This window comes from Hyla sarda, chromosome 6 (genome assembly GCF_029499605.1).
Source record: "Hyla sarda isolate aHylSar1 chromosome 6, aHylSar1.hap1, whole genome shotgun sequence".
Classification (NCBI taxonomy): Eukaryota; Metazoa; Chordata; class Amphibia; order Anura; family Hylidae; genus Hyla; species Hyla sarda.
In genome coordinates, this window is record NC_079194.1 from 138,960,795 (window position 1) to 138,980,911 (window position 20,117).

At 45.3% G+C, this 20,117-nt stretch overlaps 1 protein-coding gene across 5 annotated transcripts; it reads left to right on the forward strand.

Annotated features, from left to right (window-relative positions):
* The first annotated feature begins 1,129 nt into the window (after nucleotides 1–1,129).
* Nucleotides 1,130–19,201, forward strand: LOC130276194 (RNA-binding protein 5-B). 5 transcript variants are annotated; one of them, XM_056525211.1, is made up of 24 exons: nucleotides 1,130–1,244; nucleotides 4,349–4,421; nucleotides 7,083–7,248; nucleotides 7,380–7,544; nucleotides 7,973–8,042; nucleotides 8,571–8,644; nucleotides 10,065–10,148; nucleotides 10,252–10,312; nucleotides 11,098–11,163; nucleotides 11,639–11,817; nucleotides 11,905–12,002; nucleotides 14,275–14,362; nucleotides 14,490–14,564; nucleotides 14,644–14,799; nucleotides 14,942–15,044; nucleotides 15,133–15,224; nucleotides 15,334–15,516; nucleotides 15,603–15,749; nucleotides 15,836–15,916; nucleotides 15,992–16,174; nucleotides 16,265–16,339; nucleotides 18,207–18,307; nucleotides 18,392–18,521; nucleotides 18,773–19,201. In XM_056525211.1, exons 2-24 carry the CDS (start codon nucleotides 4,405–4,407, stop codon nucleotides 18,896–18,898), a joined length of 2,520 nt encoding a protein of 839 aa, XP_056381186.1. In that variant the 5' UTR covers nucleotides 1,130–1,244; nucleotides 4,349–4,404; the 3' UTR covers nucleotides 18,899–19,201. The 5 variants fall into 5 exon arrangements, with proteins under 5 accessions (XP_056381186.1, XP_056381188.1, XP_056381190.1 ...); XM_056525213.1 differs by having other exon boundaries at nucleotides 15,839–15,916; XM_056525215.1 differs by having other exon boundaries at nucleotides 11,657–11,817.
* The last annotated feature ends 916 nt before the right edge of the window (nucleotides 19,202–20,117 follow it).

Genomic DNA, 20,117 nt, shown 5'->3' on the forward strand with positions numbered 1-20,117 from the left:
GCTGCAGCTGCCATGGGGTGAGGGGTAACTTAACCCCTCACCCCATGGCAGCAGCAGCGTTATCGCTGCCGTGGGGTGAGAGGTTAACGCTGCTGCTGCCATGGGGTGAGGGGTTAAGTTACCCCTCACCCCATGGCAGTGGTAGCGTTAACCCCTCACCCCGCGGATGCATTAACCCCCCTCTCCCCAGTGCATCAACCCCCCTCTCTCCAGCCCACTCCAGGCCTGGGCCCAAAAAAAGGCGCTGTGATAAGGGGGTAATTTATTTCCCCGGAAAACCCCTTTAAATCCCCCATCCTGGGTACAGTGTAATTGGTAATTCTTGGAGACCTCTCGTGCCAGGAGACTTTCAGTGAACAGACCTCTTATCCGATCCTATGCAACTGGTAAGGCCCTATAGTTCTATCTATAGAAAGGTGGAGGAAAACAATGGACAGGATTAAGAAATATGAACAGATCTGTTTTTCAGCTTAAAAAAAATAATAAAAATGACTGGTTAATTTTATTAGGTATGGAGGGAATGGGTTTTGCCCCTGTCTGCTGGAGAGCTAGGATAAGGATGGATTTTCTTTTTTTAATAATTATTTTTGCAATTTGAACTGAAAAATCTTTTGCTTTTTGAACAGTTTGAATGTCTTGACTAATGGTTTGTAATTCGGCATATAAAAATAAAATAATGACACAAATGAGCTCCAAAATCCTATGTTAACCCCACTAATGGTGACTGGCATAGAGCCCTCCTGAAGAGAGGTTCTGCAGCAGCACAGATGATTAAGGAAAGAGGTTTTGTGACCATTCTGTTGTGGGACTGACTACAAATATTACTACTCGTTTAGAGCAGTGTTTCCCAACCAGGGTGCCTCCAGCTTTTGCAAAACTACAACTTCCAGCATGCCCAGACAGCCGCAGGATGGACATGCTGGGAGTTGTAGTTTTGCAACAGCTGGAGGCACCCTGGTTGGGAAACACTGGTTTAGAGGCTCCTGTTCTGCTGTCTCAGTTAGGAGCCGCCATCACCTTACAACAACATTATAGGAAAAACACTCTCCCATACTGCCCCGCGGCACACCACACGCAACGCTGCTATTTGCTGCAAAGCCAGCCGCGCATGCGCGTCAGACGTGGAAGCTTCGAGGCTCTGAGGTGTGCGAACTGCATTGTGGGTAGGAGACGGGTGGAATAGCCGCCATTTCGTGTAGACACCAAGTAACGAGAGGACGCTGCGCCAGAGGTGCGGCCTGACGGTGAGATATGGGGGTTCACTCATGGGGATGGTCTCTGCGGCTGCCTACTATTGCCCTGGGTTTGGGGATGTAATGTCGGCGGAGGTGGCTAAGTAATGGAGGACTGCATCTTCCGACAGGGAGGGGGCAACATCGTCTGAGGTTACAGGGCCATTATATTAGTGGTGGAGGATTATGGGGGAGGGGAAACGTACTGGGCTTTCATTATATTAGGGGTAAAGGAGTATGAGGGGCAGTGTCTTCTTGGAATGGAGGTAGCATTTTCTGTGCTGGAGGATAATAATCGAGGACCTCATCTTGTGTGGTGTAGGTGGCGGGTACAGGGGCGTCATATCAGGTGGGGAACAGCATATTAAAGCGAAAGGAGAATGGGGGCAGGGTGCAATGCTACTCAGGTAACTTTCTGTGGTGGTGGAGTATGAGGGGACACAATTTTCTGTGCTAGAGGAGTATGTGGGGGGGCAGCATTTTCTGTGCTGGAGGGGTATGTGGGGGGGGGGCAGCATTTTCTGTGCTGGAGGGGTATGTGGGGGGGGGCAGCATTTTCTGTGCTGGAGGGGTATGTGGGGGGGGGCAGCATTTTCTGTGCTGGAGGGGTATGTGGGGGGGGGCAGCATTTTCTGTGCTGGAGGGGTATGTGGGGGGGGCAGCATTTTCTGTGCTGGAGGGGTATGTGGGGGGGGGCAGCATTTTCTGTGCTGGAGGGGTATGGGGGGGGCAGCATTTTCTGTGCTGGAGGGGTATGGGGGGGGCAGCATTTTCTGTGCTGGAGGGGTATGGGGGGGCAGCATTTTCTGTGCTGGAGGGGTATGGGGGGGCAGCATTTTCTGTGCTGGAGGGGTATGGGGGGGGCAGCATTTTCTGTGCTGGAGGGGTATGGGGGGGGCAGCATTTTCTGTGCTGGAGGGGTATGGGGGGGCAGCATTTTCTGTGCTGGAGGGGTATGGGGGGGCAGCATTTTCTGTGCTGGAGGGGTATGGGGGGGGCAGCATTTTCTGTGCTGGAGGGGGTATGTGGGGGGGCAGCATTTTCTGTGCTGGAGGGGGTATGTGGGGGGGGCAGCATTTTCTGTGCTGGAGGGGGTATGTGGGGGGGGTAGCATTTTCTGTGCTGGGGGGGGCAGCATTTTCTGTGCTGGAGGGGTATGTGTGGGGGGGGCAGCATTTTCTGTGCTGGAGGGGTATGTGTGGGGGGGCAGCATTTTCTGTGCTGGAGGGGTATGTGTGGGGGGGGCAGCATTTTCTGTGCTGGAGGGGTATGTGTGGGGGGGGGCAGCATTTTCTGTGCTGGAGGGGTATGTGTGGGGGGGGGGCAGCATTTTCTGTGCTGGAGGGGTATGTGTGGGGGGGGGGGCAGCATTTTCTGTGCTGGAGGGGTATGTGTGGGGGGGGGGCAGCATTTTCTGTGCTGGAGGGGTATGTGTGGGGGGGGGCAGCATTTTCTGTGCTGGAGGGGTATGTGTGGGGGGGGGGCAGCATTTTCTGTGCTGGAGGGGTATGTGTGGGGGGGGGGGCAGCATTTTCTGTGCTGGAGGGGTATGTGTGGGGGGGGGCAGCATTTTCTGTGCTGGAGGGGTATGTGGGGGGGGCAGCATTTTCTGTGCTGGAGGGGTATGTTCGGGGGGGGGCAGCATTTTCTGTGCTGGAGGGGTATGTGGGAGGGGGCAGCATTTTCTGTGCTGGAGGGGTATGTGGGAGGGGGCAGAATTTTCTGTGCTGGAGGGGTATGTTCGGGGGGGGGGCAGCATTTTCTGTGCTGGAGGGGTATGTGGGAGGGGGCAGCATTTTCTGTGCTGGAGGGGTATGTTCGGGGGGGGGGGGCAGCATTTTCTGTTCTGGAGGGGTATGTTCGGGGGGGGCAGCATTTTCTGTTCTGGAGGGGGTATGTTCGGGGGGGGCAGCATTTTCTGTTCTGGAGGGGTATGTTCGGGGGGGGGCAGCATTTTCTGTGCTGGAGGGGTATGTGGGGGGGGGGGCAGCATTTTCTGTGCTGGGGGTATGGGGGGGCAGCAAATGACTGAGCACAGCTCCTAATCGGGAGATACAAATCCTGCGCATCAAATCTGCGCAGGATCCTGTACGTGTAAACGTAACCTAATGGTCTATTCACACGTACAGTATTCTGTGCAGATTTGATGCACAGGATTTGCTGCTGCAGATTTCAATGTAAACTGTACACAGGTTGAAATCCTGCGCATCAAATCTTTGCAGAATACTGTATGTGTGAATAGACCCTAAAGAACTGAGCCAGCTAGTTGGTGGTGGTAGTACTAATCCTTCTCCAGATTTCCGCATCAGTGTCCGCTCTAATTCCTCAACACTTCCACGTCAAGCAGAACATGGTGGATTTTCTTTAAAAACTAAAAAAAAATAAAATAACCAAATGATCATGGGGGAGGGGAAGTGGTAGCAGCTGCTTACTGTGTAGCTATTTTCCTGTTTTTCATTACTATCCTTATTGCTATGTAAATTCTTAGTCTGTGAAATGTAATGTCCTGACGCCCCAAACATTGCAGACTCTTTGCTATATATGCTGTTAGAAACCAACATTGGTGACACCCAGTATAAGGTTAATATACTTTGATGGACTTGAATGTGATCTGTGCAAGGTTTGACAGCCTTGCACTTCTGAGGGTTCTTCCAATCATCTTCCTCCCTGAAGTAGATGCACCTTTGTGGTTTCCCACAGGTTTACTAATTCAAGAGGGAACACATTTCATTCTTGGTGCATATGCTCTTGCACAGAGAATAAAGACCTAATTCTCTCCCAAGTTGAATTATTGTGTACTGCAACATTACAATGTAGCCGCATTTGCTTGACCTTTACTTTTTCGTGTCGTCTTACAGGTCTGTTCCTCAGGGTTGCTAAGCCTTGTCAGTTTCACTTCATAGCATCCTGTACACATTGTAGATATGGCTCCTAAATATAAGCTTGGCTTGGTTTATATCCCCCTCCCCTGCAGTATACCAGGTCAACGCCACATGCTGTTTTCCATGTTGCTTGGATGTTGTATGTTATGTGGAAGAAGGCTGGGTGTCTGGCAGCAATGTATAAAAATGAAGATTTGAGAACTGATTCGTTTTTTGTTTTTTTTTCTTGTTTAGCAGGATCAGCCATACCAACCTCAAGAGGGTGTAGACTGTACACGTGGAGACCAGTTATGGGCTCTGATAAGCGGTAAGTCATGACTCAAACTCACATTTCGTGTGCTGTCATTGGTGATATCCAGTAGGTTTCTGGTAGAGAGAACAGTAATGGGAGTATCTGATCCTTCAATGCATGGCATTTAGACAGCTACAGGTAGAAAACAAGTAGCACCTTGAACCTTGGGTGCATGCATGAAACATTGACAATATTTTGTATTTATTTTTAACCCCTTAGGGACTCAGCCTATTTTCACCTTAAGGACTCTGCAAATTTTCATTTTTGCATTTTCGCTTTTTCCTCCCTCCTTTCTAAAAATCATAATGCTTTCAATTTTGCACCTACAGACCCATATAAGGCCTAGTTTTTTTTTTTTTATATATATATATATTTTTTTTTTTTTTTTTGCATCACCAATTGTTCTTTGCAATTACATCACTTATTTTATAATATAATATGCAGCGAATCCAAAAAAAAACATTTGTGGGGTGAAATAAAAAAAAATGGCATTTTGTAACTTTTGGGGGCTCCCGTTTCTGCGCAGTGCAATATTTGGTAAAAATGACACCTTATCTGTATTCTGTAGGTCCATACAGTTACAAAGATACCCAATTTATGTAGGTTTTTTATGCTTAAAAAAATTAGGGATCGAGCGATTATCAGTTTGGCCGATATTCACGATTTTAGACATTATCGGTATCGGCAATTACCTTGCCGATAATGCCCCGTCCCCAACCAGAGACTGTCCCCAACAAGAGACCGCCGCTGCTGCCCCATTGCCTCCCCCATCCCCGGTTTTATAATTACCTGTTCCAAGGGTCCGCACTACTTCTGCGACGTCCTGCGCGCTACGCAGTGCAATGACGAGTGACGTCCTCAACACGACGTCACCGTCAGTGCGCACAGTGACAGCTCAGGACGCCGCCGGAGTCAGAAGTAGCGCAGACCCCGTGCCCCGGGAACAGGTAATTATAAAACCGGGGAGGCAATGGGGCGGCAGTGGTGGTTGGACTAGGGAGGACCCCAGGACAGGCAGGGGGAGAGAAGCGGGCGGTGGCGATCTCTGACCCTGCAAAAGCCGCTGCAGTTCATTGATTTAAAGTGCCTGCTTTAAATCATTGATCTGCAGCGGCTTCTGCTGGGGGGGGTGGAATAGCTGATAACTTATACCGGAATATCAGTATAAATTATCGTCCTGAAAGGTCACAGATTATCGATATCGGTCGATCCCTAAATTAGTATGTTTAAAATTGGCATTTTATGACTCCTATAACTTTATCTTTCTGTGTACGGGGCGGTATGATTCTCCGCTGAGCTGCCGGGATTCTTTTACTTTCGTTTTAGACACCGCAATCTGATTGCGCCATCTAAAGGGTTACTGCCGGGCATCGGCCCGATCGGTCATGCCCGGTATTAGCCGTGGGTCCTGGCTGCCCGTAGCCCCAGGACCCACCGGGTTTGACCCATCCTCTGCTGGTGAGAACGATTTACACCCGGTAAACGGGACAAGGGCGTACAGTAGGGCTGCACGATATGTTGCAAAAGCAATTGAATCACGCTTTTTGCGATATGGCGATACGCCCCCCCCCCCCCCGGGAAAACATGCAATTAACTGCTCGGGCTGGCTCCTGTGGTGGGGGCCAGCCAGAGCAGGTAAAAACTAATTTGAATACTAAAAGTCAGTGTTTACCAACCAGGGCGCCTCCAGTTGTTGCAGAACTACAACTCTTAGCATGACCGGACCGGCAAAGGCTGTCCGAGCATGCTGGGAGTAGTAGTTTCATAGCAGCTGGAGGCACCCTGCTAGAAAACACTGAGCGAAGGACCCAGGGAGGGGGGAAAAAACAAAAACCTTCTGCCTACCTAGTCCAGGTCCCTGCAGATTCGTCTCCATGCACTCCAAAGTGTCCTTTTAGTACAGTAGGACCTTTCCCTTTTCAGCCAATCACTGGCCACAGTGGTGTCACATGTCAAGCCAGTGACTGGCTGATGGGGAGAGGTCTTGTACTGCAGCAAGGAAAGGGGGGAGGAAATGTGACAAGGGTGGGGGGGGGGGGGCGAAGGAAATGTGACAAGGGGGGGGAGGAAATGTGAAATAGGCGGTGGACATCAAATGGGTGGATAGACGTGAAATGGAGGCGATTGGACATGATATGGGGGATTGCACCATTTTTTTAATTTTTTTTATGTGCAATTGCAATATTTAGGCCCAAAATCGCAATCGCACATTTTCCCCATATCGTGCAGCCCTAGCGTACAGGTACGCCCTGAATCCTTAAGTATTGTGGATGCAGGGCGTATGCATACGCCCTGCGTCCCCAAGAGGTTAAAATACAGTCCAACATGTAGAGCATAATGCAGAATATGCTGCTGTCACTTTATTAAGATTTGTCCGGCTCTTGAGGTTACATATTATGGATGAGATTTATTAAAACCTGTGCAGAGGAAAAGTTGCCCATAGCAACCAATCAGATTGCTTTAATTCTCAAGAGGTGTTTTAAAAAATAAGAAATCTGGTTGCTATGGGCAACTGTTCTACTTTTTGCGTAGTTAAAAAAAAAAAAAAAACCTATATTACTGTTCTGTGCGGGATTCTCAGATAAGTGTCTAATTACACAATGTTGGTGGAGAATACATAAACGAAGTATAGATTTACTGTCGAGTAACACTCACTTGATATCTTGTGTTTTTCAGTGTAAGCCGCAGTGAGCGCAGTGGGAGATATGGGTCAGCGTTTGATAGAGATGATCGAGATGACAGGATGTCCAAAAACAGGCGCAGAGACTCGAACGACTACAAAAGATACCGGGATGACCGTGACGATAGATATGATGATTACAGAGATTATGACAGTCCAGATGTAAGTCTTGCGGGTAAAACTAGTCAAGTTGCAGTGTAATATTTTGGACCTTGTCTGTGGGTTATTAGAAGTACTGATGTCTCGCTGCTGCAACATTTACAGTAGTATAATAAAGCTTCTGCTTCTTCCAGCGAGACAGAGATCGCGAGAGGAGGAACAGTGACCGCTCAGAAGATGGTTATCATTCAGATGGTGACTACATAGACCACGACTATCGTAATGATTACTATATGGATGAAAAGGAGAGCAAGACCATTATGCTGAGAGGTCTACCTATAAACATTAGTGAGAGTGATGTAAGTGCATAATGATCAGTCTTCAAAACTGTACAATATACTGATACATCAGTGGCAGAAGTCTTTGTTTCTATTTTTTTTTTTTCCCTGTGGTTTCTTTTTAATTTGGCTTGTTTTATGACGGTAGTTCAGGTCTATGGTTAAGTTTTGTTTCCCTGTGTGCAGTTACTATACTTCATGATACTTTTCCATTAATTAGAGCTGCAGTAAACTGGAAGATCACTGATGAAACCCCTTGTCTGAGTTTCCAGTTTGTCCTGAATCCTGTAGCTGACTCCTTTTTCTGGTGCAGTGTTATTACGCTGGAATAATACAGAGCTGCTCAATATATATGGAGGGAAACTTAATTTTTGAACATGTTAGTCCACACCTGATACTTTGACGTTTTGCTTTTATTAAGCTTTTTGTTTGACAATGCTTTTTTTTAGATTCGTGAATTGGTGGAGTCATTTGAAGGCCCTCAGCCTGCTGACGTGAGGCTGATGAAGAGAAAGACAGGTGAGATTCTATCCGACCTGACGTGGTGCGCTCCCACTGTATGTTCCCACCCTTTGAGATTGCTTTCCCTGGGGACTAGCCCCCTCTTCACTACCCCCCCATACACCATCAGGTACTAAATGGACTTGCCATGGCTAAGGAACCTCTCCTCTTTATAGGCTACATAATTTATTTGTGTGGGTTTGGTAAGTAGAAATGTTGGGATATTAAGTCTTCCGCATGGGCTATTCACAATCCTTTTGTCTGCTGGGAACTTCAGGTATTGCATCTTTATCTCCTGCATATGGGTGCTGCCTTATGATAGCCCCTCAGTTCAGGTGGTGTGTAGATTGCTGGAGAGGTTTGTGTTAGAGGTTCCTATTCATGGCAACCCACGTAAGACAGGTAACAAGACTGCACCCATGGAAGCCATGCCATAAAGCACTGCTAGAACCATGGGCTTTGTCAGTTGGAGAGATGCAGCTGTGTATTCTGTAAAAGGAAGTGACTAACACTAGTATCCCGTCTATATCTGAATGCTGTCTCTAGGTTTAAGCCGCGGTTTCGCCTTCGTGGAGTTTTATCACTTGCAAGATGCTACCAGCTGGATGGAAGCCAATCAGGTTGCTTCACTCGCCAAGTCTAGAATACTCCTGAAAAATGGCACATGACATATGTCTGTAACTGAGATCGAAAAGCAGAACGAGGATGGGGGGAGGGGGTGAAGGGAGAGAGGCTTTCAGGTTCCAGGTGATCATAATCATGGGGGACAAGCTCTATGTACATTAAAGCTCTTTGCTATGTAAATTTTGAGCATAAGCCTGTAAATGTACTCTTACATTAGAGCAGTAAGAGTTCTCTTAGCAAGTCAGTGACAATTTAATAGTGTGACAACCTTTTATCTCTGGGCATTTATTATAAACGGGACTTGGCTGTAGTATAGTTCTTCATGTTTACTTTGTAGCAGCCTCCCTTTGATTTCACACTTCACTTAACATATGTGCATTATAGAAGCATATATTTTACTGTGTGCACCTTTTAATGTGAGGTGTATATTGTATAAGCAGCTCTTTAATGTACGCAGAGCCCCAGTGTATGGTCTGTATGATGTGCAGGTCCCCCCTTCTCCCTGGGTTACTGCTGAGTACATCTGACAGACACATGTTCTGTAATAACTCCACATGGCCAGCTCAGCCCCTAATGTATTGGGAAGTACCAGTGAGAGGGCACGTTAATATTCAGCTTAGATGGGTATGTACAAAAAAATTTGATCAGAGCCAGACAGACACTACAGTCTACCAATAAATCCATTCCTGGCTTTTAGAAGTATGTTTTATAATCTTTGGGAGGCAAGTAATGTCAGGAAAAGCAATATTTAACCACTGTGTGACCATACGGCCCTAGTAATTATAACTAGGATTATCTATTTTAGAGCTGTGACTCTGAACCCATCTTTTTATCAAGATGGCTTGTAGCAAAAAAAAACTGAATTCACCCTGTCCCATAGATTAAAGCCTAATTACCAGGCTGGGAATAGTGGCCCACTTTTGGGGAGGGTGTTACCTTTGGTACAGTTAAAATATTTGTGCACCCAAAATGTGTTCATAGTTTCCTCATCTTGACGCTTCCAGTGCCAGAAGCAGGTGCATATTTCGCCCTGTGGCTCAGAAGTGGTTGGGCCATGAGGGGACTACCTCTGATAATCACACATGTATTTACAGAGCCTTGTTAAACAGATGCCTTATCCAAAGATTGGGAATACTGCGTGCAGTATTAAGACTTCATCTTTCTGGAGCCCCATGCCCTTGACTTTACCTACACCCCACTCTTTTTTTTCTTTTATCGGCAGCTTTTTGCGCCTCTGAATCCCTTTTCTCTATCCACCCCTTGTGGTGGGGGCTGGCAAAGCATTTAGTTGGCAGTGGGTGGTCCTTCCCCACATTGCTATCCATTTTAGTCGGGAGCTCATTCCCCTCCACCAGGGGATAATGTCAGCTTGTCACGATGCTAGGAATAACTGGGCCTTTTTTTATGTTCTTGCAGAAGAAGTTGGTGATCCAGGGAAAGACCATCGCTATGCATTACAGCAATCCCCGCCCCAAGTTTGAGGACTGGCTGTGTAACAAGGTGAGTTCATGCAGGTATCAAATCAGTCGATATAAAACAAGAGATTTGGTTGTAAGATATTGGGGGCAGTAAATTTTAAGTGTAAAGCTTTTTGGTTTTATAGTGTGGCCTCTACAACTTTCGAAGAAGATTAAAATGCTTCCGCTGTGGAGCAGCCAAGACTGGTGAGTGTTGGGAGACATTTTTTTTTTTCAGGTTTATGGCTGTGTTTAAGACAATTCTTTATTAGCATTGTTTTATAGCAGTATGTGATCAAGCCAGATGTTTAGGCTTCAATCACACGTAAGCATCTGTCAGAGGTATATGTTGGTTGTATATATTGACTCTTATTTAAAAAAGAGAAAAAAACCTTAAATGTATATAGCAGAATACCTAATAGGAGTGCAGCAGCTCGTGCATATCTGTATAGAGGAGACTGAAAGGGGGGAAAAAGTTATGCCAATGTATACCTGCCTAATGTTTACTAAAATGATACTTACTTATTTTGCAGCTGCTTTTAGGGAAACATTTGATGTTTACACAAGGAACTTTGCGGCACCCCTGTCATTTGGTGCATGGAGCGAATTCTGCTCCGTGCCTGATGACTGGCAATCATGGCCCCCTCCATTCATGTTTATGGGAGGAGGCGTGGTGGCTACATACTAACCCTCATCCCCCCCTCCCATGAACATGAATGGAGGTGGCATGGCGTGACGTCACTAATGCGGAAGCTCCAAGCTTCTGTGTTCCGGATGCCGCTGCCTGCCTGGATATCGCGGGGGTCCCCAGTTTATTTTATTTTTTTAAATGTTCTGCTTTTTTAAAAGAACTTGAATGGAGCTCTGACTTAGATGTGCACTTAGCATTAGATGTGTAGACCTATACCAATTTAGTCATACTGAAGAAGAGACTCTTATGTGTTAAAGTATGCATTCCATTCCTTAAAGTTGCTTTCTTTGTTGTACTTTAGAATCTGATGTGGAGGCACCTTCTGGAGCCTCAGAAGCTCCACAGTCGGCAGATTACTACAGTGACAGTAAGTGTTTCTAATGCTTTAAATTGAAATTCAGTATTTAGAGGGAGTTAGTGGTTACACCTGTGCATGTTTGTGAAGGTTTTTCAGGTTTGTTTAGAGTCTAGACTAACAAAACTAAGGGTCAGGCCATTCATTCTTGCCCTTTAAACAATCTCCTTGGTTGGGACCAATGCTCAGCTGTGAGTTATGGTGTACAGAATAACCTCTGCAGTAGAAGTTCATGAGTCTTTACTGTGACTTTTGGTATTTAAAATGTTTTCAGTGACTTTTTCAGTAATTATTGTAAATAAATCAATTGGGTTTATGGCCTAATAATACTCAGCCTGTCTTGCAAGGGGGTGTAAACTTTTGCTAGGGTGTAAACTTTTTAGTTTTTTCTAGTCATGTGTAAAACATTACTTGTAGAAGGGTATTCATAAGTTTTTTGCTTTGGAAGTCACCCCACTTTACAAACAGCCGGGTGTAACCTTATTAGGTGGCTATGTATCCTCAGCCATTATCCTGCGTAACATCGGGCCACACACCGTGGTGGATTCCATCCTGGCTGCCCTGGCTCCTTATGTGTCTCTGGTGGTGAGCAACATCCGTCTTATTAAAGACAAGCAGACACAACAAAACAGAGGATTTGCCTTTGTACAGCTTCCCTCTGCACTGGTAAGTGTTCTATGTATTTTCTCAGGCTGTACAAACTTACCGTAACCTGCTTTTGCAGATGATAATGTGTTCATTCATCTCTTATAGGAAGCATCGCAGCTGCTGCAGATTCTTCAGACTCTTCATCCTCCCCTTAAAATTGATGGAAAAACTATTGGAGTTGATTTTGCCAAGAGTGCTAGAAAGTGAGTACACACTTTATTAAAAGAAATGTCAGATATTGATTTAGCTTAAATGGAAGTAATGTATGCTTCTCTAGACCCTAAGCCCTCCATGGTGTATATATGTTTGTTTGTAGGGTGTTAAAGGTGTATGGAATGGGCTTAGAAGCTGTCCGTCTTAATAATTTTATCACAAATTTGTCTTTTGTTTCACTTTACATTTAATGGTAAAATGAAGGGTGCTATTTAAAAGTGCAATCGTTCCCACAGGAAATAAACAAGTCTGGTTCTTAGAAGGGGGGGGGGATTAAAACACGGGGAGATTTATCAAAACCTTCAGAGGAAAAGTTGCTGAGTTGCCCATAGCAACCAATCAGATCACTACTTTCATTTTAAACAGGCCTTTTCAAAAATGAAAGCAATCTGATTGGTTGCCATGGGCAACTCGGCAAGTCTTGCTCTGGACAGGTTTTGATAAATCTCCCCCAAACTGGCTGCTTTAGGCCATGTTTATGTGACTGATTTTCCGAGTGGAGTCTCATTGATTTCAGAGGAAATCTGCTGCACCGTACACGTGCTGCATAGTTTGGTTCTTTTCCCCGGGATCGTTTTCTTTTTCCGGTCCCATCCTCCCCGCTCACTGGCCCTGGCTGAGGCTTTTCAGTCTGCACTCCATACCCTTCTTGCGCAGGGGGTGATTGTGCCAATTCTGTCCGGGGAACAGTTTTTTGGGCTTCTATTTAAATCTGTTGGTCGTTCCCAAAAAAAGGGGAACTGTCCGTCCGATTCTCGGCACTTGCAATCGGCACTTGCGCCTGCGGCACTTCCTAATTAAATCTCTCCGTTCTGTTGTTGCGTCCATGGACCAGGGTGAATTACGGTCTTTGGTAGACATCTGGGATGCCTACCTCCACGTTTTCTGCGGTTTGCCGTTCCTGCAAGTCATTTTCAGTTTTTTGCCCTGTCCCTTGGACTCGCCACGGCCCCCAACATCTTCAAAGTCCTGGAGGTGTCGATTGCTATCTTCCTCTCTCGGGGGGTGTCGGTGCTCCCTTATCTGAACGACCTGTTGATCAAAGCTCCGTCCTTTGCACAAAATCAGGAGAGTCTCCATATCACTCTTCAGACCCTGACCAGTGTCGGGTCGGTGATCAACCGGGAGAAATCCATTCTCTCCCTCCCAGTGGTGTTCCTAGGGCTCCGCTTCGACACCAATAATGCTCGGGTTCTGCTTCAACTGGACAAGCTGAGTGCTGTTTTTCAGGACTGGACCATTCAGGGCCGTTGTTCCCCCTAGAAGCCTGTCTCCCCATCAACATCCTGGAGCTTTAGGCCATCTTTCTTCTTCTCCTCCACTGGAAGTTGTTACTCCGGAGCCGTCTGATTCGGGAACAAACGGACAATGCCACGGCTATGGTTTATATCAATCGCCAGGGGGGCACTCGCAGCCTTGCGGCAATGGTGGAGGTGTCAAAGATTCTTGTCTGGGCGGAACGGCAGGTTCCCTTCATCTCTGCGATCCACATTCCGGGGGTGGGCAATTGGGAGGTGGATTTTCTGAGTCACTTCTCGCCCGGCCCTGGGGAGTGGTCTCCCCACCCAGAGGGGTTTGTGGCAATTTGCGAACGTTGGGGGACTCTGGACATAGACCTCTTTGCCTCCGGCCTAAACCGTCAGGTTCCCGCCTTCGTAGCAAAATCCCCCAACCCTCTGGCTGTGGACGTGTTGGTCGTTCCCTGGTCTGTTTGTCCTCCCTTACCTCATCCCTCTGCTTCCCCTCCTGCCCAGGGTAGTGAGGAAGCTCAAGACGGAAGGCGTCTCCGCAATTCTGGTGGCTCAGGATTGGGCCTGGCATCTTAGTTCGTCTTATGGCAGACGATCCCATGCAGCTCTCGGATTGGCCTGACTTCTCTTTTAGGGTCCTCTCTGCCACCCCAATTCACTGCCGCTGTGTTTGATGGCATGGCTGTTGAAACTGCTGTGCTGAGGGCTTGCGGTTTCTCACTACGGATCATTCGCACTATGCTTTAGTCGCCTTCCTCTGCCAGGATTTATCATCGCACCTGCCGAGCTTAGTAAATTTGGCGCTTGTGGGATAGGAGTGGAAAAATTGCAATATTAAAGTAGATACTTCTGCAACAATTATGCTATGTCATATTTTTTTTTATTACATTTTTTCTGTAATTTTTTTTACCAGGCACACTGTATATGCCCTCCAGTGTCTTTAAAATAGGACCCATGCTGGACTAAAAGGCTGTATACGTTTATACTATTTTTTTCCCTTTTTGTTTTGCAGGGATCTTGTACTACCAGATGGGAACAGGGTTAGCGCATTCTCAGTAGCAAGCACAGCCATTGCAGCAGCTCAGTGGTCGTCCACACAGGTGAGTGAACTTTGCTGTCATGCACAGTCTCCTTTTATACAGCATAATGCTTTATCAATTATTTGAGACCAGTGTAGTCTGTAGAAATAGCATTGTGTCAATGCTTATAGTTTTTGTCTTATTTTAGGCTCAGCAAAGCGGGGATAATGCAGAATATGGATATGTGCAGCAAGGCCAAGAGGGGTATTCACAATATGGGCAGGTAAGTTTTGCTCAGTCCATTTGTTAACTTGCTGTGTAGTTTGTCAAAACACTAATAAAAACCATGATTGTCTTTAAAGTACTCCCAGGAATATCAGCAGGTATACTCATCTCAGAATGGAGGAGCAGAGCAGGGAGCGGCTACAGCAGCAGAAGGCAGCACACTAACGACCACTACCACAACTGCTGCTGTGGTATGTCAGAGTCCCCAGCTTTACCAACAGCCTGGATCGCCAGTAAGTGTCAGACTTAGTCTTGACTGTTCAAAGTGTTTTCAGGTCATATTTAGAGGCCCACTTCTGTTGCATCCAGCAGCCACAAAATTGGCAGCACTGTGCAATATGACCAGAGGAAAAAATGTGGTATTTCCCTTTCTAGACACAGCCAAGCACTAGCTCTACTGGCAGCACAGCCCCCACATCAACTGCTACTACAGAAGAAACACCTGCTCCGAATACAATTATCCCTGGTGTGAAATATGGTATGTGTTCTACTTCCATTATGTTGCACGTGCTCAGCGCATGTGTTGTAGAGAGGTGTGTAACTGCCTGTTCCCTTGTTTTTGGCAGCTGTTCCAGACACATCAACATACCAGTATGATGAATCCTCAGGATACTACTACGACCCTCAAACTGGTCTTTACTATGATCCCAATTCTCAGGTACTTTAATTTATTTTAGTTTTTTTTCCCCTAATAAAATTTACATTATCTTTATTAGATGCATTATGTAAGTGGTATATACATCTCATGACCTATTTTGTCTTTATAGTATTACTACAACTCTCTAACTCAGCAGTACCTCTACTGGGATGGGGAGAAACAGACTTACCTGCCTGCTGCAGATGGAGCAACACAGAACACAACACCGACGAATGGGACAGCGGCCACCTCTCCAAATGTTAAGGAAGGCAAGGAGAAGAAAGAAAAACCTAAAAGTAAAACTGCTCAACAGGTATACATGACTTGACTGAACTGTCTTGTGACCTTAAGCTACACCCCATTATAAGTGTGACTGATGACTTAGACTTTTTTCATTAGATTGCAAAAGATATGGAGCGTTGGGCAAAAAGCTTAAATAAGCAGAAGGAAAATTTCAAAAACAGTTTTCAGCCCCTGAGTGCCCGTGATGAGGAAAGAAAGGAATCTGCAGCTGCAGATGCAGGATTTGCCTTGTTTGAGAAGAAGGTGAATGTTGTTCTACTTTTTTTTTTTTTTTTTCTGGGAGTTAGTTTTCTTAACAGTCCCAACCAAATTTTTTTTTATTCTTTTAGCAGCAAGGTGCATTGTTGGAGAGGCAAATTCTGCCAGACATGATGATGATGGTGAACACTGAGGATGAGAAACCTCCCAAGGTGAGTGACAGTTTTGAGTCTTGTTATGCTGGTGCCTTAGTAGAGTACAGTCTTTTAGTGTCTTTGTTTGTTCAGCGGGCGCTGGTTGCAGCTTACAGTGGGGACAGTGACAATGAAGAAGAAACAGATCATCTCCAGGGAATGCTGGATGAGGAAAAGTTAACAGATTGGAAAAAATTGGCTTGCTTACTATGTCGCAGGCAGTTTCCAAACAAAGATGCTCTGACGAGACACCAGCAGCTCTCAGACCTACATAAGGTGAGTCCGTAAATACTTCTCATTCTGATATTTGCTGTTCCTGAACAGTTTTAGGAGGTATCGGTTAACAATTCTACTATTGCCTTTCAGCAAAACCTTGATGTGTATAGAAGGTCCAGACTCTCTGATCAAGATTTAGAAGCCCTGGAGCAGCGTGAGAGGGAGGTGAGTCTGCAGTGTTCACTTTTCCTTCTCTTAGTTGTCTTGAAATATTTTATATTGCTGCTTATGGTATTAATATAATAAAGCATTGCTGGCTGAATATTAGAACATGCTGGGGATGGATGCGGTATTATCTGTAGGACATGGGATGCAGTGAAGGTAAATATTCTAGAATAGCAGAGTGAGAAAGTATGCATGACCTTATAGAATCCCATAATTTATCTTATAACTAAAACATGGATTGATCAAAATGCAGGCCCCATACTAATAGCTACCATGTAAAGAAAGTACTTACTGTTGCACAGGGAGGGGAGACAGTTGTCTATTTTAAATTCATTGAAATGTTTAAAAGCTCATTTCTGCAACTAGCTCTTTCGAACGTCTTGGTATTACAATTTCAGTTGACATAACATTAGAATATTGCTGGGTTTATGCATGGTGTATTGAGCCCCCCTAAAACCTTAGAGATTACGCTGCTTGCATAGGTGGCCTGCTCTTCACAGTTTGGAAACTATTCTGTCTCTGAAAGTATAGCACACACAAGCAGCACAGCTGTTTAACAGTTTAAGCACTCCAGTGTTTTTTTTATTTATTTTTGGCCATTCAATGCACACTTGCCATCACTAGTCAAACAGCGGATATGTCTGCTTGTTCTCCTGACTGACTGGGGGTTTTGGCCTTGAGACCCCAACCGATTCAAACTTTTGGCAAGTTTTTATTTGACAGATACAATTTAACCCCACAGGACAAAGAGACTCCCTCGCATCCTGGGACTTAACCTCTTAAGGACGCAGGGCGTACCTGTACACCCTACACCCGGTCCCGTTATATAATGCGGGGTCACATAGTCATAGTGGGTCTGTCCCGGTGGCTAATAAAATCCGGTACCCTGGGCTAATATCATGCGGCACCGATCGTTGTGCCGTGCGCTATTACCTTTAGACGTGGCGTTCAAAGTTGATCGCTGCGTCTAAAATGAAAGTGAAAGCTTCCCGATCAGCTAGAACGCGAGTGGGGATGCCTTACCTGCCAGATCCAGGCTTGAGCAATCTACCGCCGATAACGCTGATTATCTCTATGTTAATGCATGGGGCTGATCTGTGTATAAGATCGGTATGTGCAGTGCTATAGCCACTAGAGGGGGCTATAACACTGTTAAAAAAAAGTGTAAAAAAGTTAATAAAGATCATTTAACCCCTTCCCTAATAAAAGTAAGAATCACCCCCCCCCCCACTTTTCCCATAAAAAAAAACTGTAAATAAACAAATGTGGTATTGCTGCGTGCATAAATGTCCAAACTATACAAAATATATTAATTAAACTGAACTGTCAATGGCATACGCCAAGGAATTGCGACATTTAGTGTTTAAATGCTGTGATCTGTGGACCTAAATGATGGACCTCGGTGCGTTCGCCGAAGTCCATAATTATCGGCAGATGTCAGCTGAGCAGACTTCTCCCGGTCATGACACGGACCCCCGTCATGTCTGCCCACCCGACCCATGAAGTACATGGGTTGGGAAGGGGGTTAAGGACTAAGGGCGTACCTGAGCGGAGAACAGGCTAAGCCTGGCTGGTCCTGGTTGCTATGGACAGCCAGGACCCACGGCTAATGCCGGGCACTGCCGATCGGGCGGATGCCCGGCATTAAACCTTTAGACGCCGGGAGATCTGCTGCGGGTTTGTAAAGAAATCTGCTTGTGTGAACGAGCCACAAGTCAGGAGTCAATGGCCCATTTTAAGACTAAATTTCAGCAGTGTAGTCTAGCATATAGCGCCAAATGGCAATTCATGGTTGAGGCTTTGAGTTTGTGTGAAAAAATCTTATTACAAATGTTTATTGTTGAGGATGTTCATTGTGGTTTTACAGGCAAAATACCGTGACCGAGCAGCAGAGAGAAGGGAAAAATACGGCATTCCAGAACCTCCAGAGCCCAAGCGCAAGAAGCAATTTGATCCCAGTGTAGTAGTGTGAGTCTGCTGGTCCTAAGTGCTCTTAAGAACTTTCCTTTTTCCATGATTTAGACTGTTATATATGATTCCATTATTTTACAGGAACTATGAACAGCCTACTAAGGATGGGATAGACACCAGTAATATTGGTAACAAAATGCTGCAAGCGATGGGCTGGAAGGAGGGCTCTGGGCTTGGAAGAAAGAGTCAGGGAATTACTGCCCCCATCCAGGTGAGTGGATTATCCAGTGATCACAAAGGTGTCTGAGCAGTATAGTATACCCATACAGTGAGGCCTGGGGAGCATATCTTAATCCAGTGTCACATAATGGTTCTCGGCATGTCCATATCATGGTGCTTATGAGTTGGAGGTGCCATCAGGGGAGTCTCACTACAACATGATACTGACTGTGCAATTGCTTCGAGATGTGTGTATTTTTTTTTTTTTGTACTAACTTTTATTTTTATTTTTTACATTTGCAGGCTCAGGTCAGGATGAGAGGTGCAGGGCTGGGCGCAAAAGGAAGCTCCTATGGAGTCAACACATCAGATTCTTACAAGGAAGCAGTCAGAAAAGCCATGTTTGCACGGTTCACAGAGATGGAATAAATGGAGCCAAGGCTGAATAAATATGAACTTTCTACCGGGGGGGGGCTACAGTGAAGCGAGCAGCACACTTCCCAGTCCCTCACTTCATTTAAGTGTCCCCTGTAAATCTGTAAATATGTATTATAATATTGTACAGTGTAAATATTTTTTTGTTTTGTGAGATATTAGGGGTGTGAGTGGCACGTGTCCCCTCAGTATTAGAGGCTCATAGCTGACACAGTCTGTCAACCCTTTCTACAGGATTACATTTGTACATTTTTTCCTTTTTTCCCAAAGAAATAAATTTTGGAGCAAAATCCTGTTTCTTAGTTTACTATGTGCTATTGTCCTTCTTACAAAGTGCATTCTGCAGTGTGGCCACCAAGTGGCAATATAACCTTTAGGTTTGGCAACTGTGACCTCTCCATTAGGGTGTGTGTGTATATATATATATATATTATATTATATATTATATTTAATTATACTATATTTAATTTATTATATTATATTTAATTATATTATTCTGCTGTATATTTAGCCTAGCAGCGTGCATGTGTATGCCAGGTCCATATAGTAGTTTGGGGTCAGTAGTGCTGGCTAACTTATCCTTGTTTGTGTTATACATACGGGGGAGTGGCTACCTCCATGTTGGCTCCTGCACCCCACCCACCTCTAGTAGGTGTGTATAGGAGTTGCTTGGACGTCTCGGACCTTGCAATGCCTGTTGAACTGATTACATAGAGGCATATTCACAGTGTAGGGTCTGTCCCAATGTCACCTTACAGTGGTGGGATGGTTCAAACTATTTGGCTGCCAAATTGTGAGCTAAGTACCTCACTTTTTCATTTTTTGCACCATAGCTGTATAGCAGGTCATGTTTTATCTGTATCTTTGTGCTAGCAGTGTGCTGCTGCATGCTTCTGTTGAGAGATATATATATATATATATATATATATATATATATTATATATAATATATGTGTGTGTGTGTGTGTGTGTGTGTGTGTGTGTGTATATATATATATATATATATATATATATATATATATATATATATATATATATATATAATCTCTCTCTCTCTATCTATCTCTAATATTCTCTACAGGGTGGGACATATATATGGATACACCTTAATAAAATTGGAATGGTTGGTGATATTAACTTCCGGTTTGTGGCACATTAGTATATGTGAGGGGGGAATCCAACTTTTGTTTTTTCAATATTAAGAGGGTCATGTG